General features: G+C 49.9%; 2 protein-coding genes across 13 annotated transcripts in view; both read right to left on the reverse strand.

Annotated features, from left to right (window-relative positions):
* Positions 1-21495, reverse strand: part of LOC127008646 (CUGBP Elav-like family member 4) — a 146000-nt gene that overhangs the window by 72290 nt on the left and 52215 nt on the right. For 8 of the 12 annotated variants that reach the window (XM_050880933.1, XM_050880932.1, XM_050880935.1 and 5 more), the window contains one exon: positions 16669-16797. The exons of 3 other annotated variants lie outside the window; for them this stretch is intronic. In XM_050880933.1, the coding sequence (XP_050736890.1) occupies positions 16669-16774 (106 nt within the window). In that variant the 5' untranslated portion in view covers positions 16775-16797. Of the gene's footprint in view, positions 1-16668; positions 16798-21444; positions 21465-21495 lie in introns of those variants that run through there. One more of the 12 variants, XM_050880946.1, reaches the window with a different exon arrangement.
* On the reverse strand, positions 18186-19928 carry LOC127008648 (histidine-rich glycoprotein-like). Its single transcript, XM_050880947.1, has one exon. It carries the CDS (start codon positions 18992-18994, stop codon positions 18422-18424), a length of 573 nt encoding a protein of 190 aa, XP_050736904.1. The 5' UTR covers positions 18995-19928; the 3' UTR covers positions 18186-18421.

Genomic DNA, 21495 nt, shown 5'->3' on the forward strand with positions numbered 1-21495 from the left:
ACTCTCCTGTCCTCCTCCACTCCCTCTCCCTCCCTTTCAGCATCCAACACTACCTAATCACAATTCCCTTCGTAACCTCAGCACACATTCTTTGTTCACACGTCTTTCGCTCTAATTCCCCCCCCAGTCAGTCTCTCTCTCTCTCTCTCTCTCTCTCTCTCTCTCTCTCTCTCTCTCTCTCTCTCTCTCTCTCTCTCTCTCTCTCTATTGGTTTGTTTTCCCTCCTCTCCTTCGTCTCCGCAGCATCCGAGAGTTCATCCCAAAAGCATCCTGGACTGGGAACTTTGCCGCTCCCTTCCCTTCCATTCCCTTTACCCCTTTGATGGAGTCCTTGAATAACAGTGTTCGTCTCTCCCTCTCCCTCTCTCCCTCCCTCTCTCTCTCTCTCTCTCTCATCCATTGATAATCGTTGGACGGCTCAGTCTGGATGTGTCAATAGATAACGACACGCAAACCGGTAATACTATTTTCCCTCCCCTTTTTCAGCGTTTGGGTGTGAATCTCGATGCCTCTCGGGAGTAGCGGAGAGCAGCAGCGGCGCAAACAAGAGGCGGAGGAGGAAGAGGCAGCGTATCGGATCGGAAAGCGGTAATTATGGACGCAGAAGAAAGGGACGAGAAAGGAAAAGACGATGGGAGTAGAAAAAAAGAAAGGAATGGCTTGAGAAAGGATGGGAATGAGAACGAAAGAGGAAAGAAGAGAGAAAAAACATGATAGTTGAGAGAATGGAAAGGCGTAGGAAGAAACACCAAGAAGGAAGGGAGTAAGAAAGAAAGAGATAAGAAAAGAACATGGAAGTAGAAAGGAGAATGGTGAGGCGTACGAAAGCAAGAGTGAAGTAAAGAAGTGAATACACAAATGAATGAGTAAATGAATGTGTGAAAGACAGACTGAAAGAATAATTGCCTGAGTGAGTGAGTCATTAAGAAGGTAATTAATAGGTTGAGTGAGCGAATAAGTAAAGAGTTGAGTGAGTAAAAGGCTGAGATGAGAGACTGTATGAGTGAGTGTGTGGGAACATGAGTGAGTGAGTGAGTGAGTGAGTGAGTAATAAGATGAGAAAGTAAATAGATAAACGAGTGACTGAACGTAGAGAAACTGCATGAGTGAGTGAGTGAGTGAGTGAGTGAGTGAGTAAGAGAGAGCGTCAAACTTTGGGGGTGCGGAAAATCAGGCGGACAAGGAAGGGAGAGAGAGGGAGAGAGGGAGACAAACTGAGTGGTCGAGGAGTTGGATCCATTAGGAAAATAGCTTTTGTAGGGTGTCGGGAGAGGGATTGGAGGCGGAGGTATTTAAGGGTTGCTCTCCATAGTAATTATAAGTCAACAGGAGGTCTATGGGCGTACCTCAGCGGGCTAGAAGGAAAGGGAGAGGATAAGAAAGGAGAGACTGATTGGTAGGAGGCGGCAGAATAGAAGAGGATGAAGGAGTAGGAGAAAGTGGAGGAGGTATAGAAAGGAGAGAGAAGGTCCGAGGGAAAAGGAAGAAGAGAGAAAGGGAGGGATGGAGGAAAGGTAAGAGAGAAGGGGTAAGGAAAGGGAAAGAAAGGAGAGACTGATTGGTAGGAGGCGGCAGAATAGAAGAGGGTGAAGAAGGAGGAGGAGGAGAAGAAAGAGGAGGTATAGAAAGGAGAGAAAGGGTCCGAGAGAGAGAGAGAGAGAGAGAGAGAGAGAGAGAGAGAGAGAGAGAGAGAGAGAGAGAGAGAGAGAGAGAGAGAGAGAGAGAGAAGGGGTGAGGAAAAGGAAAGAAAGAGAGAAAACAGAGGAAAAGAGAGGCAAAGCTAAACTAGTGAACAGTTGGAGAGAAGTGAGAGAAAGTGAAGGAAGATGAAGAGAGAAAGAGGAGGACGTACGAAGAGAGAGAAGACGATAAGAGAGAAATATAAGCAAGGAGGAAAAGAGGAGAAATGAAGGTCTGGAAAGAGGTAAACGAAGGAGGGAGGAGAAATTGAAGAGGAGGAAAAGAAAGAGGAGGAGGAGGAAGGAGAGAAGGAGCAGGAGGAGGTAAGCGAAGGGTCCTCTCCTCTCCAATCCTCTTCTCTTCTCTTCTCTCCTCTCCTCTCCTCGCCTCGTCATCTCCTTCGTCAGTCCTCGCGGGGGAAGTGTTTGATCATGGCCGCCTCTCAGCGTCTCACGAGGTCGATATTTGAATCTATATGGTTTGATAATGGAAACAAAACATCACATCTTACGCAACAAACACACACGCAGCGCAAACAAATGAGCATCGCGAGTGTGTATACGAGGAGGAGGAGGAGGAGGAGGAGAGACAAGATGAGGAGTGTGTGAGTGCGCGAGAGGCAGACTTTTTCCCGTCCCTTTCCTTCTCTCTCCTTCCTGACATATCCGATAGATGGTTTTCTTTACGCCGCAAGAAAATATAAGTGAAACAAAGCGAGAGGAGGATACAGAAGGCTAAGGGATGGAAGGGAAGGTCGCTGGTGTGGGGGAGGAGAGGGATGGGCCGCGGCGGACTCTTGGGTAAACAGCGCCGTCGCCCAGAAAAACAGCGACCCCCTCCCCGGTCCATCTCGGCAGCCTCTTGGTCCAATTGGCTGTGGTCTCATCGCCCCACGTGTTTGCTCTTGCTTAATTTCTCCCGGAGTGTGACGGAGGGCTGCCGGGGGAAGCTCTATTTGGCCTTCTTTTATTTTATTTAACCTCATTTTAAGGTTTCCGGCTCTCCACGTCGAGTTTTCAAGGCGATGGAAGGATGTGTTTCTCTCCCTCTCTCGCCGCGGTGTTTCTTTTTCTTTTTCTCTTCGCGAGGTCATTCAGTCTCCGTGGATTTCTGTCGCTCACGTGTCTTTCTTTCTCTCGGTGTGTCGGTGCTGGTGGAGTGGCGTTGGGCACGGGGAGGGACGGGACGGGAAGGGAAGGGAAAGGGTGGGAAGGACAGGGAAGTGAAGTGAAGGACAGGGAAGTGAAGTGAAGGAAAGGGAAGGAAAGGGATGGGAAGGGCAAAAAAGGGAAGGGAAGGGAAAGGGAAGGGATGGGAAGGAACGAAAAGGGATGGGAATGGTAGGGTAGGGAAGGGAAGGGAAGGAAAGGGAAGGGAAGGGAAAGGATAAGAAGAGCAGGGAAGGAATGGGATGGGATGGGAAGGGAAGGGAAGGGAAGGGAGAGTCACTGGCTAAGTACTGGGGGATCTTTCTTCGTACGTGCTTATAAATTTCGCTTTAGGTGTGAGTGGAAGGCGTAGAGGGAAGAGCAGGGAAGGCTAGGGACGGGAAGGGAAAGGCAGGAAAAGGCAGGGAAATGAAAGGCAGGGAAGGAAGGGTCGTTGACTGTACTCGGGATCTTTCTTCACCCACGCTTATAAATTTGGCTTTAGTAGCAGTTGGGGTGCGTGAGTGTATCGCGGCGGAGGTGTGAGTGTGCGTTATGGCGGGGCGCGGCGTGTAAAGCGAGTCATTAAGTGCGAGACAAGTAATTAACTGTCCCTTTACGGCGCCCCGGCCACTGCCCGCCCCAGCTGGAGCCGCGCGGCCAAAAATAGAGCTTTTACTTTCGTCTTTTATAATTAGGTTGGTGTGTGGGTGTGCAGGTGGGCGAGGCGCGGCGAGGGCCAATAATGACGGGGCGGAGGGGGGTATGACGAGGGCGGGGTGATTGGGTGTTGGGGATGGTAGGAGTGGGGGTGATGGGGGTAGCGGGGATGTTGGGGTTGGGGTGTTGGGCATGGCGGGGTGTTAGGGTTGTTGGGGTGACGGGCGGGGTGTGACGGGGTCTTGGAGTGCTGGGGGTGGCGGGGCAGGGTAAGGCGCCCCCCCCGCCTCGCCGCCACTTCATAAACCTCGCCATTTTCCACAAACAGTCGTAGTCGTAGCTTAGAAGACCGTTAACGTCGGGGACAAAATTTAGATAACATATTACTATAATTCCGAGGCAGTAATGTCCAAATTAGGGCAACACAGACCTTGTCAAGATTTTCCTATGCAATTATCGGAAACGAGTTTTCCAAACATTTGTTTTGGGTAACTGCTTTTGTGGATTATTTACTTTTTATTCCATTTTGCAACAACAGCGGCAGCGGCAGGAGGAGCGGCAGCAGCAGGCGCAGATGGAGGACATATTCCCCAGCGCGGCGGGGCAAGATAATGGCCGCTTATAAATCAAACGCGCAACATTTACATAAAGGATTCAAGTAATCGTCAGCTGACTGCCTGAATACTGCCATAAACTGCGGGAATAACCTCGAGGCGCGGCAGAACCTCGTTACCGCGACCCCGCACGGCGACGCGGCGCCCACGACCAGGGGAGGCGGCGGCGGCGGCGGTGAGGAAGGGGGCGATCGGAGGAACTTGTTAACAGGTGGGGAGGGTGGGTGAAGGGCGGAAAGGGGGTTGTTGCCTCGCCGGGAACACCTCCACACCAACAAGGCGCCTACACGATCATGGAAAGGAACAGCGGAGGGAAAAAGGGGGAAGGAGGGACTTGTTAACAGGTGTGTGGGGGGGTGGGGGTGGGGGTCGCTGCCTCGCCGGGGCCACCCTCACACCTACACTATCAAAAGTCACGTTCCCGCCGCGCATTACCGCAAACCCTTAACACGCTGAACGGGGACATGAACGCGGCGGCCGAGAAACAAGGACGTGGAGTATGGCGGGGAGAGGGACGCCTTGCTAACAGGTGGGGGTCACTACCTCGCCGGGGGTGGGGAAGAGGGGGAGGGATACATTCTCACCACCACTACTACATGAAATCACGTTCCTGCTGCGTATTACTGCAACTTTTCCAGCTTAAATAACGCGAAGAAGAGTGAACATTTATCTAATCAACTATTCGCTTCTTTTTTCCTTCCTCCTTTTTGTGCCTGAAGCAACTTGGAGACGAGGAGGCTTTCTGACTTTTTATTTCTGTCTTCGTCCCTGAGCTGTTTCCTATGCCGTAAAAAAATCACCACCTAATTAAACTTTTCTCATTTCTTTTCTTTCCTTTTTTCTCCTATCATGTCCTAAGAAGCATCGGAGGCGAGTGACTACACCTTAAAACCAGTAATTGATTGATTTCGACATTACTTTCCTTTCGACATTGCTCTCCATGGCATCATACTCTCCACACATATCTATACACGATACCTACATAGCGGTCTTTTCTTTCACGTTGAGTTGTCTCCTTCACACGTTCCCTTCCCTTCCCTTCACACGACAGTGGCTATGAGGAGGACAATTTTCGGGGGTACGGTCACAGCCTCGCCGTATACTCACACCGTTACCATGATCCCAAAGTGTAGGAGCCAGGTAAGAGAGTGACCAGGTGCGAAAGTGACAAGGATCGTGATAGGAAGAACCTGGCTTACGGGGAGGCGGGGGAAAGGGTCATAACGCAACAAGGATCGGAAGGACTGAAGGTAAGGCGCTGTACCGTTGCCGATCCTGGAGGACGTGCGGAGAGGAAGGATGAAGGAGGCTAAGGAAGGGGAAGAAGGAGAAGGGGGAGGAGGACGAGTGGATGGAAGAAAAGGCGATAAGGGGAGAAATGAAAACCGGGAAGGAAGTGAACGAAGGAGGGAGGAGCAGTGGAGAGGACAAGGGAGGAAAGGGAGGATGGGTCACGCCACTAGGGAGATGTAATGGCAGGGGACTGAGTGGAGGAAAGGGAGAAGGGAAGGAAGGGAGGTCAAAGAAGAAGGGAAGAAGGGAGGAGAAAGAGAGGACGAGGAGACGAAGGCTGCCAATACCAGTACCATAGATACATTCAAGAAGAGGTTAGATAAAGCCATGGATGGTGAGGTAAGGTGGGGTTGAGTGTACAGGAGCTGCCTTGTATAGACCAACCGGCCTCTTGCAGACTCCTTGCGTTCTTATGTTCTTATGTTAAGAGGTAGGGAAAAAAATAGGTCAGGGAAGGAAGAGGTAAAGGAGAGAGAAGGAGGAGGAGGGGGAGGAGCGGAAGGAGATATCAGAGGGGGAAGAGGAGGAAAGAAAAGGGAGGAGGAGGGGAAAGAGGAAGAAAGATGGGATGAAGGGAGAGAAGGAAAGAGGGGAAAAAGAGAGAGAGAGAGAGAGAGAGAGAGAGAGAGAGAGAGAGAGAGAGAGAGAGAGAGAGAGAGAGAGAGAGAGAGAGAGAGAGAGAGAGAGAGAGAGAGAGAGAGACCAAAGGGAAAAGGGAAAGGAGGAGAGAGGTCATGGGGAGGGAAGAGGAGGCAAGAGGGGAGGAAGAGGGGAGAAGGAGGGGAGAAAAGGCAATAGGGAGGGGTCAGGAAAGAGAGAGGAGAGAAAGGGAGGAAGAGGGAAGTTGGAGGAATGGGTGGAAGGGAACGAAGGGAGGAAAGTGAAAGAGGTCAAGGGGGGAGGGAGAGAGGAGGCAGGAGGGGAGGAAGAGGGGAGAAGGGGGCCGAATGGGGGGGGGGGGTAACACGCCTCCGAGGGTCGCTGCCGAGGGGTCCAGTGGGTGATTTCAGGAAAGAGTTCACTACGCCGTGTTTGACTTCGGTAAAAAACTTGGAGGGTTTCATCTTCTCTATCTGCAGTGTGTGTGTGTGTGTGTGTGTGTGTGTGTGTGTGTGTGTGTGTGTGTGTGTGTGTGTGTGTGTGTGTGTGTGTTTCTTTCATTCCGGCAGCTCTCATCGGTGAATATAAACTTTTTTTCGTCCACGTAAAGTAAAAAAAAGTAAAAAAAGTAAAATAAAAGGAAAAAAAAAGTAGCCTCAAGGAAAGACGAGACGCAACAAGTAGATGATATTGGAAAAACCGTCGAGGGAAGATGAAAGAAAAAAAAAAACTCCTACTACTGCTACTACTACTACTTCTGAAACACCGATCATTCATACTCGGCTAAGACGGAACAGGAGGGAATTCGCTATAACGTTAAAGGGTTTTCTCACACTCCTAAAGGGCCATTTCGTTTTCCTATAAAGCCCAATTTCGCTACACATTCTCAGGCATCACACGTGTGGCTCTTAGATATTCCCACTCTCTTAAAATTTCCTACGCTGTCTTACTCTACGGAGGGAAAACGCGACTTCTACGCCACTGAGTGAATTATGTAAGTGATAGAGGTTATACATATAGGTATCTTGATGCATAAAACCGTCAAAGGCTATTAGATATTCCCACTCTCTTAAAATTTCCTACGCTGTCTTACTCTACGGAGGGAAAACGCGACTTCTACGCGACTGAGTGAATATGTAAGGGACTGAGGTAATACGTAAAGATATATTGATGTGTAAAACTGTAGACTCTTAGATATTCGCCTCTGTTAAAATTTCCATCGCTGTCTTACTCTACGGCAGGAACACCTCGACTTCTTCTACGCGACTGAGTGAGTGAGTATGTAAGAGAAGGAGGTAGAACGTATAGCCGGCCGTGTTGATGTGCAAACTGTAAAAGACTTAGAAATTTGCCTCTATTAAAATTTCCATCGCTGTCTTACTCTACGGCAGGAACACCTCGACTTCTTCTACGCGACTGAGTGAATATGTAAGGGAAGGAGGTAAAGCGTATAGCCGGCCGTGTTGCTGTGTAAACTATAAATGGCTCTAAGATATTCGCCTCTGTTGTCTTACTCAATGGAAGAAAACCCCGACTTCTTCTTCCCGCCTGACTGAGTGAATATGTAAGGGAAGGAGGTAAAGCGTATAGCCGTCCGTGTTGATGTGTAAAACCGTAAAAGAAAATATATAAAGTTAAAGTGCCACGTGTTCCTAGCGCGATAAAGTTCCTGAGTGCCAAAGTTTCGCCTCATAAAAAGATGAACACGGACGGGAAGGTAATCACCCGAACTGAGAATGTCGCAATAAGATGGAAGGGTCGCGGGGAAGGTGTGAGAGGGGGAGGAGGAGGAGGAGGAGGACGGGGTGGGTAGAAAGGGGAGAGGAGGAAAGAAGGGGAGAGGAGAGGGGTGTTGAATTATCCTAAGCTGCGCAATGTCGCCCATAATGGTGATGAGTAAAGCATTGAAAACTGTAATCACTTGAAGTGTTCGCCATCACGGTAATAGATCGCTGATGCAGGGCGTTTCGGGCTGCCAAGTGTCCCTTCCCTCCACCCCGCACACACACACACACACACACACACGGTCCCTCACACACCCGAACCAGTCTCCACATCACATTTACGCACACACAAACACACATTCCCCCATCCACATTCATACCCAAGCACTCCCCTGAGCCCACATCCACAAACCCACACCCCACGCACGTATCCACATAAACCAAACCCAGTTAACACCCACACCCCCACAGTCATACCCACACCCACACACATTCCCCCATCCATATTCATACCCACATGCTCCCTGAACCCACATCCACATACCCACACCCCACGCACGTATCCACACAAACCAAACCCAGTTAACACCCATACCCCCACAGTCATACCCACACCCACACTCATCCACAGCCCCAATACATCCACCCCACAGCCACACCTCACCCCCCAACCCACACTCATCCACAGCCGCTTGACCGCCCCGGATTTAATCAAGGAATTGAAGCCACGCGCGACCCAGCACGAATATACTGCAGGTTAATATTTTTGCGTTAACACGAGTAAAAATACAGAAACATTCGCAGGCAATCTGTCGGTGTTTCGGATGACGGGATGGCGAGAGCTGGGGGGGGGAGGAGGAGGAGGAGGAGGAGGAGAGGGGGGAGAAGGGAGGGGAGTGGTTCGTGGTGTGTCCGTGGTATGTGAAAAAACAACGGGCGGTGAAGCGCGGCCGTGTTCGTACGTACGGCTTCGATGAAACAAGTTCACGGTGGACTGACGGATGGAAGAGGACGAGGCGGACGAAGAGGAGGAGGAGGAGGAGCAGGGGGAAGAGGAGGACAAGACAGGCGGGTTGTGATGTACAGTACGTGGCATATAACGTACAAAAAAAAAAAAAAAAAACCACGCTGCGTGGTTTGTTACGTTACTATTTCGTTATAAAATGAAGGGAGAAGAGAAGTAGAAAAAGACGAGGAGAAAGAAAGGAAGAGACAAAGAGAAAGAGAGAGAGGACGGTAATTCGTGGTGGTGGCGTGTACGTGGTCAACAACAATCCAAAATGAACGGGTTTCGAACTGGCTGGTGGCGGACTGACTGACAAACTGACATGGTAACAACCCAAACACAAACGGGAATCGAACTAACTGATGGCTGACTGGCTGACTAGCGCATCCCTTCACCACCACCACCACCACCATAAGAGCAAAATCTCGTCTGTCCCTCTCCCTCCCGTAAGGTTCACTCCGTCACCCTTGCAGCGCCACCACTCACCCTTAAGGCCCATCCCCTTTAGGTGCACTATGCCCTTCCTCGCCCATGCATTTAGGGGCTTCATCAGGCGGGCCCGCGCGCTCTTTGGGGGGCTGTTCGGGGCCTCCGGGGGGTGATTGCAGGAGGCCCATCAGGAGAAGATTAATACGTCTTTAGTCTCGTCGCGTTTTGCTTTGTCTCTCTTCTCTCCCCTTTCCTTCGTTTATGCCCAACTTTTATTCTTTATTTTCCTCTCTGTTACCCTATTCCCTATTTTCTCTCTCTCTCTCTCTCTCTCTCTCTCTCTGTTTCTCTTTCTTTTTGCTTTCCTGCGTCTTTCTACCTTTCTGTTTTACTCTCTTCCCATTCCTCCGTTTTTATCTTTCCCTTTTCACTTTATCTTGCTCTCTCTCTCTCTCTCTCTCTCTCTCTCTATCTCTGTTCCTTCCCGTTACCCTATCCCCTCTCTCACTCTCTGCTTCCTTTTCCCGCTTTATATTTCTCTTCGTTACCCTCTTCCCTTCCTCTCCCTTTAATTTCTTTTCCTCTCTTTATTTCTCTCTGCTACATCCTTCTCTCTCTCTCTCTCTCTCTCTCTCTCTCTCTCTCTCTCTCTCTCTCTCTCTCTCTCTCTCTCTCTCTCTCTCTCTCTCTCTCTTAATTCTCACCTCGTTTTACTTTTCTCCTCTTCCTCCTTTCTGTTATCAATCCCATTTCCTTTCCCTCTCTTAATCACCTCTCTCTCTCTCTCTCTCTCTCTCTCTCTCTCTCTCTACGCGCGGTTCTTGGTTATTCGTCTTCTTGATCTTAATGTGTGTGTGTGTGTGTGTGTGTGTGTGTGTGTGTGTGTTGTTTTACCTCACGCTGTTTTCTTTCTGCTACTCAAACACGGCAATAGATTCACACGCAAGTAACAACAACAACAAGATCATCAGAAAAAGTGGATCAATTTAAGGGCTAACTTGAGAATATAAAAGAAGAACCACCTCCTGCCGTTCCCATTCTCCCCTTGAAGATGATCGATGCTTCTAAACTCACGCCCTCATCATCATCTCGACGGGCAAATCACCTTCATAAAATAGGACGGTGACTGACTTTCCCGCTCCGATCACCTTCATGAAATAGGTAAATCAGGTGAGCGTTTCATGGCCGCGAGAGGGGAAGGGGACAGAGGGAGGAGGATGATAAGGAGGAACATGAGAGACGAGAGAAGAGAAAGGTAGATAGAATGCGGTATAGAGAGAGATGGAGGACGATGATAGTGTGAAAAGGAAGGGACAAAGAAAAGAAAGGGGTAGAGAGTTGGAATATAATGGCAAAGAAAGGAGAGGAAGGACAACGATCGGGTAAAAAGAGAGAAACAAAGAGGAGAGAAAGGTAGATAGAATGCGGTATAGAGAGAGATGGAGGACGATGATGGTGTGTAAAGGAAGAAACAGGGAAAAGAAAGGGGTAGAGAGAAATGGAATATGAGGGAAAAGAAAGGAGAGAAAGGAAAAAGATAGGGTAAAAAGAGAGAAACAAAGAGAAGAGAAAAGGAGATAAAATGGGGAACAGATTATGGAATATAAAGGCAAAAAAAAAAAAAAAAGAGGGATGGTTAAGGAAAGGGAAATAAAGAAGAGGAAAGAAAGGTGGGAATAAGGGGTAGGAAAGGAGGAAGATGTGAGAGAGAAGGAGGAGGAAATGGAGAGAAAAGAAACAGGATGGGAAGCAAGGAAGAGGAAGACATGAGACACAGAAGACGAGAAAACGAAGGATGGGAGAGAGAGGAGGAGTGGAGAAGCAGAAATCTAAGCAAGGAGAGAGATAAGGGAAGGTGGAAGAGAGAAAAAGAGAGAGAAGTGGAAGAGAGAGGAAGGGTGGAGAAGCAGAAATCTAAGGAAGGAGAGAGATAAGGGAAGGTGGAAGAGAGAAAAAGAGAGAGAAGTGGAAGAGAGAGGAAGGGTGGAGAAGCAGAAATCTAAGCAAGGAGAGAGATAAGGGAAGGTGGAAGAGAGAAAAAGAGAGAGAAGTGGAAGAGAGAGGAAGGGTGGAGAAGCAGATATCTAAGCCAGGAGAGAGATCAGGGAAGGTGGAAGAGAGAGAGAGAGAAGGGTGGAGAAGCAGATATCTAAGCAAGGAGAGAGATAGGGGAAGGTGGAAGAGAGAGAAAAAGAGAGAGAAGTGGAAGAGAGAGGAAGGGTGGAGAAGCAGATATCTAAGCCAGGAGAGAGATCAGGGAAGGTGGAAGAGAGAGAAAGAGAGAGAGGTGGAAGAGAGAGGAAGGGTGGAGAAGCAGATATCTAAGCAAGGAGAGAGATAGGGGAAGGTGGAAGAGAGAGAAAAAGAGAGAGAAGTGGAAGAGAGAGGAAGGGTGGAGAAGCAGATATCTAAGCCAGGAGAGAGATCAGGGAAGGTGGAAGAGAGAGAAAAAGAGAGAGGAAGGGTGGAGAAGCAGATATCTAAGCAAGGAGAAAGATAGGGGAAGGTGGAAGAGAGAGAAAAAGAGAGAGGAAGGGTGGAGAAGCAGATATCTAAGCCAGAAGAGAGATCAGGGAAGGTGGAAGAGAGAGAAAAAGAGAGAGGAAGGGTGGAGAAGCAGATATCTAAGCCAGAAGAGAGATCAGGGAAGGTGGAAGAGAGAGAAAAAGAGAGAGGAAGGGTGGAGAAGCAGATATCTAAGCCAGAAGAGAGATCAGGGAAGGTGGAAGAGAAAGAAAGAGAGAGAGAGGTAAGGGAGAGAGAGAGAGGTGGAAGAGAGAGGAGGAGGAATGAAGAGGCAGGGGACCGGGCTCATAAACAGGATACCATCACACCCCGATCGCCAGTCAGTCAAGCGGGTAAGTCAACGCAATGGTTAGTTCGACATTTGCAAGAGGCGGGAAGGTGGGCGGATGGTTAAAGGGGCCACCTCATGCTAGCTCTCCCTTCTCCCTATACTGCTTGCTTACTGTCTCTCTCTGCCTCCCTGTCTCTCCCTTCCCTCTGTGATGCTGGCCTATCTGTCTCTCTGCCTCACTCTATCTCTTCCTCTTCATCCTCCCTTGTTCTCTCTCCTCTCCTCTCACTCTTTCCTTTCTCTTACTTTTCCTTGTTTACTCAGCCTCTCTATCCTTATCTACTCCTATTTTCATCCGCATACTCCTGTCCTCCACCTCTTCCCTTCCCAATCTTCCTCTTCCTTTGTCTCGTAATTCTATCTCCTCCTCTTGTTAGTTCTTCCTTCCCCCTATGATGCTAGCCTGCTCTCTCTCTCTCTCTCTCTTGTTATCATTATGCTTGCTCTCCCTTCCTCTCTGTCTCTCTCTTTCCCTATACTGTTATTATTCTCTACATTGCAAGTCTCAATTCCGTTATTTTTTTGTCATGTGTCCCTCTTTCCCTTTTTCTTTCTCTGTTTTCCTCCATCATGGCTATCGTAACCTTAATCTTTCCTATCATCCTCACAAGTACTCAGTTTTACTCATTCGCACCCTATTTCTTTCTCCCTCTCCCTAGTCTTACTCATCCCTATATCCTAACCCTTCCACGGCACCCTTCCTCATGCCCAACCAACAAGACTCACTCCTATTCATCACTACGCACTCCTCATCTATCTCCATCATCACTGCTACTACATTCACTTCTCTTCAAGTATTACCTCCTCTAGTTTGCTTTCCATCCATCGCATTCCCTAGTGAAGGAGTTGAGATCACGCATTCCCTACCCTCACCCATGCCTAGCCTCCCTCTTCCTCCATCGTTGGACTCCTTCACTCCCTTTTCATCCTATATCAAGTACCTTCGCCTCTTCCTTCTCTCGTCGCCGCAGTCTGTCTCATTCCCTACAGCTGAGGTGAAGATAAACACTCCTTACTCTCCCTCTTTCCCTCTGCCTCCGTCATCACTCTACGTCTCCTTTCCGTCCTACATCAAGTACCTCCGCCTCCTCGTCCCTCCCATTTCCTGAAGGTCTCGGGCCGGGGACACACTCACTCCTCCGTCACGCCATTTACCCGGAGGCGGCGGGGTCGTCAGGAGGGCGGGCGGGATGTGGTCGGCGCGGTCATGAATCACCTTGACGGATGGCCGGTGGGCGGGCCTGTCCTGCCTGCGCCGGATAATTGAATTCATCCAAGCTGGCATCCACTCTGTCACATTGTTTACCACTGTTATCCGCTCTCTCTGCCTCTCTTTCCCGGTTTTTGCGTAGTATTCGCGGGGATTAGTCGAGTGATTAATGTATTGTCATAAGCGCGGGGCACACACACGAACAAACAAGCGGGTGTTGCGTACTGAAGTGTATGGATGTTTTATTAATTTCCGTTTTGTCAGCGGCGCGGCGTGGGGCGGCGCGGGGCGGCGGTGCTGGCGGCGCCGCACGGATGATCGAGTGCTCCTGATTTCCACGTTTTCCTGGCTCGGCGGCGCGTAAGTGATGAGCGCATTGTTTACTGAGAGCCCCGCCGCGTCGCCCGCCCCTGGGGATCCGCCTCCTCGGGCTGCCTATCACCCCGGCCAAGCCTCCACCCTGGCGCCGCCCCCGGGGAGTCTAGCGGCCCGTGACCCTCCCGTGGCTTCACCCGTAACATTTTCCTCGCCACGCTTGGCACTCCTCCTCCATAGCCGTTTCGATTGCCTTAGGAGTTAAAACAAATTTAATTCCACAATCAAAACTTTGGAGCAGCCTGGCGGCGGAGACCAGCGGGAGACGGACTGGCTCATATAACTCCCGCAACCACGAGTCGTGAGCTACTGCCGCGACGGTGTGGGATGGGGGTGGGGGGGCCTGTGAGTAAGTGGATCAGTGCCTAGGAAAGTGGTCTGGCCGGGATTAGTGGCCCGGGGCTGAGCGAGGGCTGAGTGGAGGACACCTGGAAGGCTTGGTGGGCTGAGGGACTGAATGAAGACTGGGAGGTAGGGATGAGGTGAGGACTAGACGGGCTGCGGGGCTGAGTGAGGGCTGGAAGGGAGGGATGACAAGAGAAATAGACGGGCTGAGGGGCTGAATGAGGGCTGGGGGCTGAGTTAGCGGTGTGAGGAAGATATAACAAGAGAACTAGACGGGCTGTGGGGCTGAATGAGGGCTGGGCGGGCTGTGAGAACTTAGAGGAAAGTCTGGCAAGAAAACTAAACAGGATGTGGGCCTGACTGAGGGCTGGGAGGAAGGGCTGACAAGAGAACTAGGGTTGAGGGGCTGAAGAGGTGGGTGGGAGGGCAGCGAAACGTGCTGTGCGGTGAGTCTCTCGGATGCCGCACGCCGGGGCCCGCCGCCTGACAACGAGAGGTCGCGCATTATTCATCACAACCTTCTCGGCCACCGCTCCTGATAAATAATGTACACTTTAATCTCCAATGAAAAAAGGAGCGTAAGGAACGGCGGTCTTGTATTCCGGGGGCGGCTTTGGTCCCTGCCTGTACCGCCGGTGTGTGTGGCGGTGTCGACAAGGTGAAGGAAGCGGCGACGGGGCGGTGGCGCTGCGGACGGAGACGCAAGGACCGGGCTGTTGGTTCGATGATAGAGTTCCTTTCCTTCGACTCAGGGAAAACCGGCGTCTGGGATGTCAAATCAGGATGTTAGTATATGTTTGTTTGCCTCTAGAAACGCGTTAGATAGGCGGGGTGTTAGACCAAAGCGTCATGTAGCAAAAGAATAAATCAAATTGTTCTACGAGTTACTTCAATGCTTAAAAATTGCGCTTGGGATGTCAGAGCAAGATGTTAGTATATGCTTGTTTGCCTCTAGAACGCGTTAGGGAGGCGGAGTGTGAGATCAAAGCGCCAAGTACCAACAGAATCATCCAATCCCTTCTACGAGTCACTCCAATATTAAAACCCCAATTACTGCTAATCACTCTGACCTTTCGCTCCGAGGCTCACCGTGGCGCTAATTAACCGCCTCGAAATGCAACTTTAACGAAGCGATGAAGAAACAATGCGCTGCCGGAAGTCTTTCAAAGATGGCAGGTATTTGAGGTGAGACGGACGCTACCTGCCACGTGCCACAGTAATTAGTGGGTCAGGTGAGTGGGTGGAAACAGAGGGGGGCGTGGGGGTTGGTGAGAGAGGGGCGAGGTGTTTGGGGTAGCTATGTGGGGTGGGTGGATAAGGGGTCAGGTTAGGGCATGTTAGTGGGGCATGTTAGCTGAAGATGGATGGGTGTGAAGCGGGTGGAGGGGGTGTCATGGGGGTGTGATGTGGGTTGGGGTGGGTGTCAGGGTGGGGTTGGGGCGTTAGATGTGTCGTACTGTTTGTCGTTGAGGGCACAAGGAGTCGTGTTGTGAAGGTGTCCCCGCGCGGTACATGATTTGGGCTACTTCGTTAGGTGGTTGCGGGTGCCTCGGCCTTTGACTACAGAAACCGCGACTTATAAAAGACTACTCTCAGCCCCGAGGTGCTCTTGTGGCCGCCCTTCCGAAGTGAAAAATCAGCGAACTTTCGAGCGGATGTGCTTCGTTTTTTCTGACTTAATTTGCTTACTTTTGAATGTCATGCCTAGAAGTACAGACGCAGATGCACATGAACACACACACACACACACACACACACACACACACACACACACGGCTACAGTGAAGGTTTAAGTAAATAATGAAGACGTTCCTGTTCTTCCCGCACTATTCGTCTCGATTAATGATACGAGTCTTCTGCGGCTTTATCTCACTCCTTCATCGCGTACGTCACCGACGCCCCGCCTTGGCTGTACTCTAATCGTTAATAGGCAGGTGTTTTGAACTTTGTTCTAAGGCTTCCGAACTTCCGCAAAAAGTGATCTTGTTTCCCGCGGCTTGACATAACTCCAAGCATCCTCACTTCTCAAAATACTAAACTAGCAGCATTACACATGGACATAATTCATAATAGGAAAATATATTGTTTTGCAAGCACATCAAAATACCCTGCCTATTCTGAATAAAATGGAAACATGTCCTTAAACTTAAACTAGTAACAAACTTGTTGGTGTGCAGACAGTTCCGGCGCCTCCGATCTTGTTGTAATACTCCTGAAAACACTCAAAATCTATGTGAATACAAGGACATGAATGTTGACCTTTGGACATGCTCGTAGTACAAACAAGAGACAACTGTAGTACACACTCCACTTGGCAGGTGGCGGTGGGTGGCGTGGGCCGGGGCAGCCCGGCGGGAGCAGCGACAGTGTGGGTCAACAAGCAAGGGTCACTAGGATAGCATGCAAAGCAGACATGAAGAGTGCGGCCTCGGGTTATGGGCGGCTCGTCTCCCATCTCCCTTCCTCCCTCGTCCTCCTCGGCTTGACTCAGCCTGTCTGACCCACCCGGCAGTGCGCCGCCGTCCTGCGCCATGCAGGCACTGTTCAGGACGGCCCTCGGCTGCATGGCTCACTATACCCAGTGACTCATTCCTTCCTCACTGTTGCTGTCCCTTCCCCGCTGCCTCCCTCCTCCTCCAGCCCTCCTGGCCAGCCTGCCAGCTTACTTTCCCTCTCCTCCTCCTCCTCAGCTTCCGTCATTTTTTTGGTGACCGTGCTGCTTCCTACCTTTACTGGCGCCATCCGGCCCCCTCAGTATGGTGCATTCCTCAATGTTCCCGTAGGGTTGGAAGAGCTGCCGTACATCCTCTTCTGTCTGTTGTTTACTTAGCATGCCCACGAACAGTTTCCTGTCCTCTGAAATGACGAGAGGAACTCTGTTGTAGTCCTTCTTCAGGCGCTGTGGCATTGCATGTTATGTATTATATTTATTGTTTTGCCTGGCCGGCTCCAGCTCGAGGTTGGTCTATGTTAGGAAAGTGAACACAGTTACTGGATGGGAGGGAACCATCGGCCGCGTGACCGCCCTCGTCGGCACCTTCGCCAAGTGTTGCACTCGCGACCAGGAGCGCCGCGGGCCGATTCTAGAGTCAGGTTCCTTGAAAATCGATTTCAATAATCAGTTAAAACTACATCAATTACCAAATTTCTGTAACGTGGTGGTAGTGACGCGGAGAAGAGGATATAGCAGCTCTTGTGAGTGTTGGGACGACACACGAGATTCACCCAGAAAGACTAAATTCAGTGAACTCTATTCATGGGAATCTTTTGGTCAAGTTCTGATCTAGTTTGCAGATTTCTTGGGTAATCTCTGTGAATGCGGAGGTCAGACTGCGAGGATAAAACGTCTGTATTCCAAGTTCAGAAAATCACATCTATGGTCCAAAACAGTGAATGGATTAACAAAAATAGACTGGGGGAAAAAGTGAGTGAGAGCTCCACTGAGGGAACAGCAACTCTTCGGGTCAAAAAAGAAGAGTTATAAAATGTAAAATGCCAAGGACGTCCAGAACAAAATGTGGGGCGTGAGTTGGGGGAGTGAACGAGTGAACACGTGGGTGGGTGAGGGTGCCACAAAAATGGGTGGGGGGTTGGGGCCGGGAGGTGTGGAGCCTTGGGGGGTGGGGGGTAGCGAGCCCCAAGCAGCCGCGGGAACCGTCTACTGCGCCACAGGGTCGGGCCGAGAGCTGGGTGTGCGTGAACATGCCAGTGTGTGTGTGTGTGTGTGTGTGTGTGTGTGTGTGTGTGTGTGTGTGTGTGTGTGTGTGTGTGTGTTTATGACCTGACGCAGCCTGAATTTATAATTACAAAACTGTCCCGTTCTTCAATTATTAATTTATGATTCTTTATTGTTGTTGTTATTATTATTATTAAATTATCATTATTATACTTATTATCATTATTACTAATATTATTATATTATTATTATTATTATTATTATTATTATTATTATTATTATTATTATTATTATTATCATTATTATTATTATTATTATTATTAATATGATCATTATTATTATCATTATTAATCTTAGCAGTGCTCGCGTCACCATTACAGAATTCCTCTCAGTATTCTAGACTGCCGTTAATGCTGTTACTGTTAATTTTGCCTCACTGAATTCAGTTGATGAAGTGGAACATTTAAATAATTATCAAGTCGCTCGTGGCAGCGGACAGGTGTTGGGGAGAGGGGGGCGGGGCTGGCAGATGCTGCTGCCCCGCCCCGCCCGCCCCGCCCCTGCCGCCTCCCCGCCCCGCACACCGGCGTGCAATGGCCGCCAGCGCCTGGCTGGAATCCTACATGTTAATGCTGTTGTCATGTGGTGTGTTGGTGCACGGGGCAGTGTGCTGCGGCGCCCTGGGGTGAGGCACGCAGACGGTGTGGTGGTGTGGTGTGTTGCATCATCACTGGTTGAGTAGTGTGGTGCTTATGTTAAGACTGTAGGTGTATAGAGTGGTGTAGCATGGTGCAGTGTGCTGTATTATGGTGCAGTGTGGTGTACTGTGGTGCTCGTGTTGTAGCCAAGAGGTGTAGTGTGGTGTAGCATTGAGCAGTATGATGCAGAATGGGACAGTGTGAAGTAGTGTGGTGTAGCATGGAGCAGTGAGATATAGTGTGGTATAGCATGGTGCAGTGTGGTGCAGCAAGGAGCAGTGTGGTATACCATGGTTAAGTGGGGTGTGGGATGGTGCAGTGTGGTATAAAGTGGTGTAGCGTGGTCCTGTGTGGTGTAGCGTGGTGCTGTGTGGTGTAGCGTGGTGCTGTGTGGTGTAGCGTGGTGCTGTGTGGTGTAGCGTGGTGCTGTGTGGTGTAGCGTGGTGCTGTGTGGTGTAGCGTGGTGCTGTGTGGTGTAGCGTGGTCCTGTGTGGTGTAGCGTGGTGCTGTGTGGTGTAGCGTGGTGCTGTGTGGTGTAGCGTGGTGCTGTGTGGTGTAGCGTGGTGCTGTGTGGTGTAGCGTGGTGCTGTGTGGTGTAGCGTGGATCAGTGTGGTGTCGTGTGGTGTCCGGGAGGGGGGCATCAGTGCCGTGGGTGACAAGGCTGCTGTGTCGCGTCATGAGGCTGTGGGTTACTCTAAGGCGGCCCGACACACTGTGGGGCCGCTGTGGTTGTTAGTGCTGAGTGTTTGGTTCTAAATCTTGGAATACAGTCTGGTGAACATGTCACATCACGAGAGAATACAACATCGATAGGTCAAGATTCAACTACACCACCACGCCACAGAGTTGCATTGGTGGCCGCGCCGAACCGTCCACAAGCTTAGGTATCAGGGCACCTTAGGCTGGGCAACGACGGGCAAGAGTCGCGCCTTCAGGGTACATGAGGGATAACATTATGCTTGCTCCCTGCCAGGCACTCGAGGCGTCACTGAGGTCTGGTCTCCGGGGGGCGGTGGGCCAGACCTGGTGACGGGCCTCGAGGGGGTGTGAGTGTGCCTGGCGGGCCTTGTGGACGGCTGGGCGGGCCTCGTCATGTTACTAGACAGCTACTGTTCTCTAAAATGTGTGGAATACTTCAGTAAACAACAGGGATATTGTAGATACATTAAGCTTAGCCACAGACAAGAGAATGCAAGGCGACACACAAATGGAAAATGGTCCCAGAAAAAATTACCTGTCGAGGACTTTTTATTTTACCACCCCAAGACCTGCGGTGCTGTCTGTGGCGCACCGGCGAGGGGTTCTGTCTGTCTGGCAGTGACCGGCTCTGTCTCGCCCTGACCGGCTACAGGAGTCAGGGCTGGGCTACTCACACACTCTCACAACTACAACCTTTACCTGTGAGCTCGTGGGTACCTGTTTTGGGGGCTACCGAGACCTTGCTACAGGCGCTACATGGCTCTGACTGGCTGTACGCTGCTGCCCATTACAGGTGGAGAGAGAGGTAGAAAAGGCAATATATTCTAAAATAAAATAATGGTGTATAGCGGGGGCGTAGTGTATAGAGGGGGGGCGTAGGTGTGTGTATGGGAAGGCAGGTGTGTGTATGGGAGGGCAGGTACGGTTTCATAATTACCTTTGCATCGCGTATACTCTAAAAAATGTTAAAAATATAAATTAAATGTAAATGACTATCTGTTTTTTATTCCCTCCCTTTTTCCAGAGGTTGTGTTTGCAGAGTTTTTGCCTGTGTTTGTATTTTGTTTGTGTGTGTTTGCTTTTTGTGTCTGGGTCTGTGTTGTGTGTGTGTGTGTGTGTGTGTGTGTGAGAGAGAGAGAGAGAGAGAGAGAGAGAGAGAGAGAGAGAGAGAGAGAGAGAGAGAGAGAGAGAGAGAGAGAGAGAGAGAGAGAGAGAGAGAGAGAGAGAGAGAGAGAGAGAGAGAGAGAGAGAGAGAGAGAGAGAGAGAGAGAGAGAGAGAGAGAGAGAGAGAGAGAGAGAGAGAGAGAGAGAGAGAGAGAGAGAGAGAGAGAGTAACAAATGTTCGAAATGTTTGCACAAAATTTCTCGAATTCTAAATATGACAAAAATATATTCCTGCACAGAAGCAGCTGAAATGCACAGAGGAAAAATTTCTAACTAAAATGCAAACCTTCACGTGGACAACAGGTAAAACAGAGGTAAAGAAATTCTCGACTCAGGTGTCCGAATGTGCCTCTAAAACACACCTGTGCCAGAAACAAACACCTAATTACTATGCCAGAAAAAATAAGAGCCATGAAAGTGAGATATGAATGGATGGACCCGTGGGGACAGGTAGACACAGAGAGGCTAAGGTGTACAGATTACCTCATTAAATTCAGGTAAGGCGAGGTGGAATGAGCTCACTAAATCATCATGTAAGCTTAATCATTATTCTCCTGGAGCTTCCGACATGACGCTGGCCGGAAAAATACCTGTTTAAAAGGACTTCCTGACTTCCTGGCGCCTTAATGAAAGGTATGAAGTGAACACCTGCTTGCTCGTTACCTTAATGACTCATGACCTTGGCGACTAAGAGCGAGAGTTAAAACACCACATCACCAGCACACTTTAGCAGCAACAGCACCAGCAGCAGCAACACAGAGCAGCTTCAGCATCAGCACTCACACTCACACACGCACACACTCACACTCACACCACAGCACAGTATGACAACATCACCAGTCACAGGAAAAGTATAATGACAACATCACCACCAAACACCATTCATCACCACTTACATCACAACAGTTGCGGTATTGAAAGCACCATCACCACCACCATCATCACCACCACCACATTCACCAACACGAGAACATGACAGCCACACAACCACACAACACGACCAACGAGCCAGTCACATCACGGCTTAGAATTATAATAACACCACATCACATCACACCACACCACACCACACCACGACGTCACATCACATAAGGTAAAAAAAAAAAAAGCCACCATACATCACCACGAAACCACATCACAATATAGATCAAAACAAGACACCACCACATGACATCACCACCACCACCATAACCACCGACATCACCAATACAGAAACACGAACACAACACGACGGCTAGAGGAGGAATCACGATCTATCACCATACCAAAGAGAACGAGAGGAGGGGGGGGAGAAGGCACCAGGTCCACAGGAACGA

This window comes from Eriocheir sinensis, chromosome 38 (genome assembly GCF_024679095.1).
Source record: "Eriocheir sinensis breed Jianghai 21 chromosome 38, ASM2467909v1, whole genome shotgun sequence".
Lineage (NCBI taxonomy): Eukaryota > Metazoa > Arthropoda > Malacostraca > Decapoda > Varunidae > Eriocheir > Eriocheir sinensis.

Coding starts and splice junctions, on each gene's coding strand:
- LOC127008648 (XM_050880947.1), bottom strand. CDS start 18,994: ATGACGCGACACAGCAGCCTTGTCACCCACGGCACTGATGCCCCCCTC.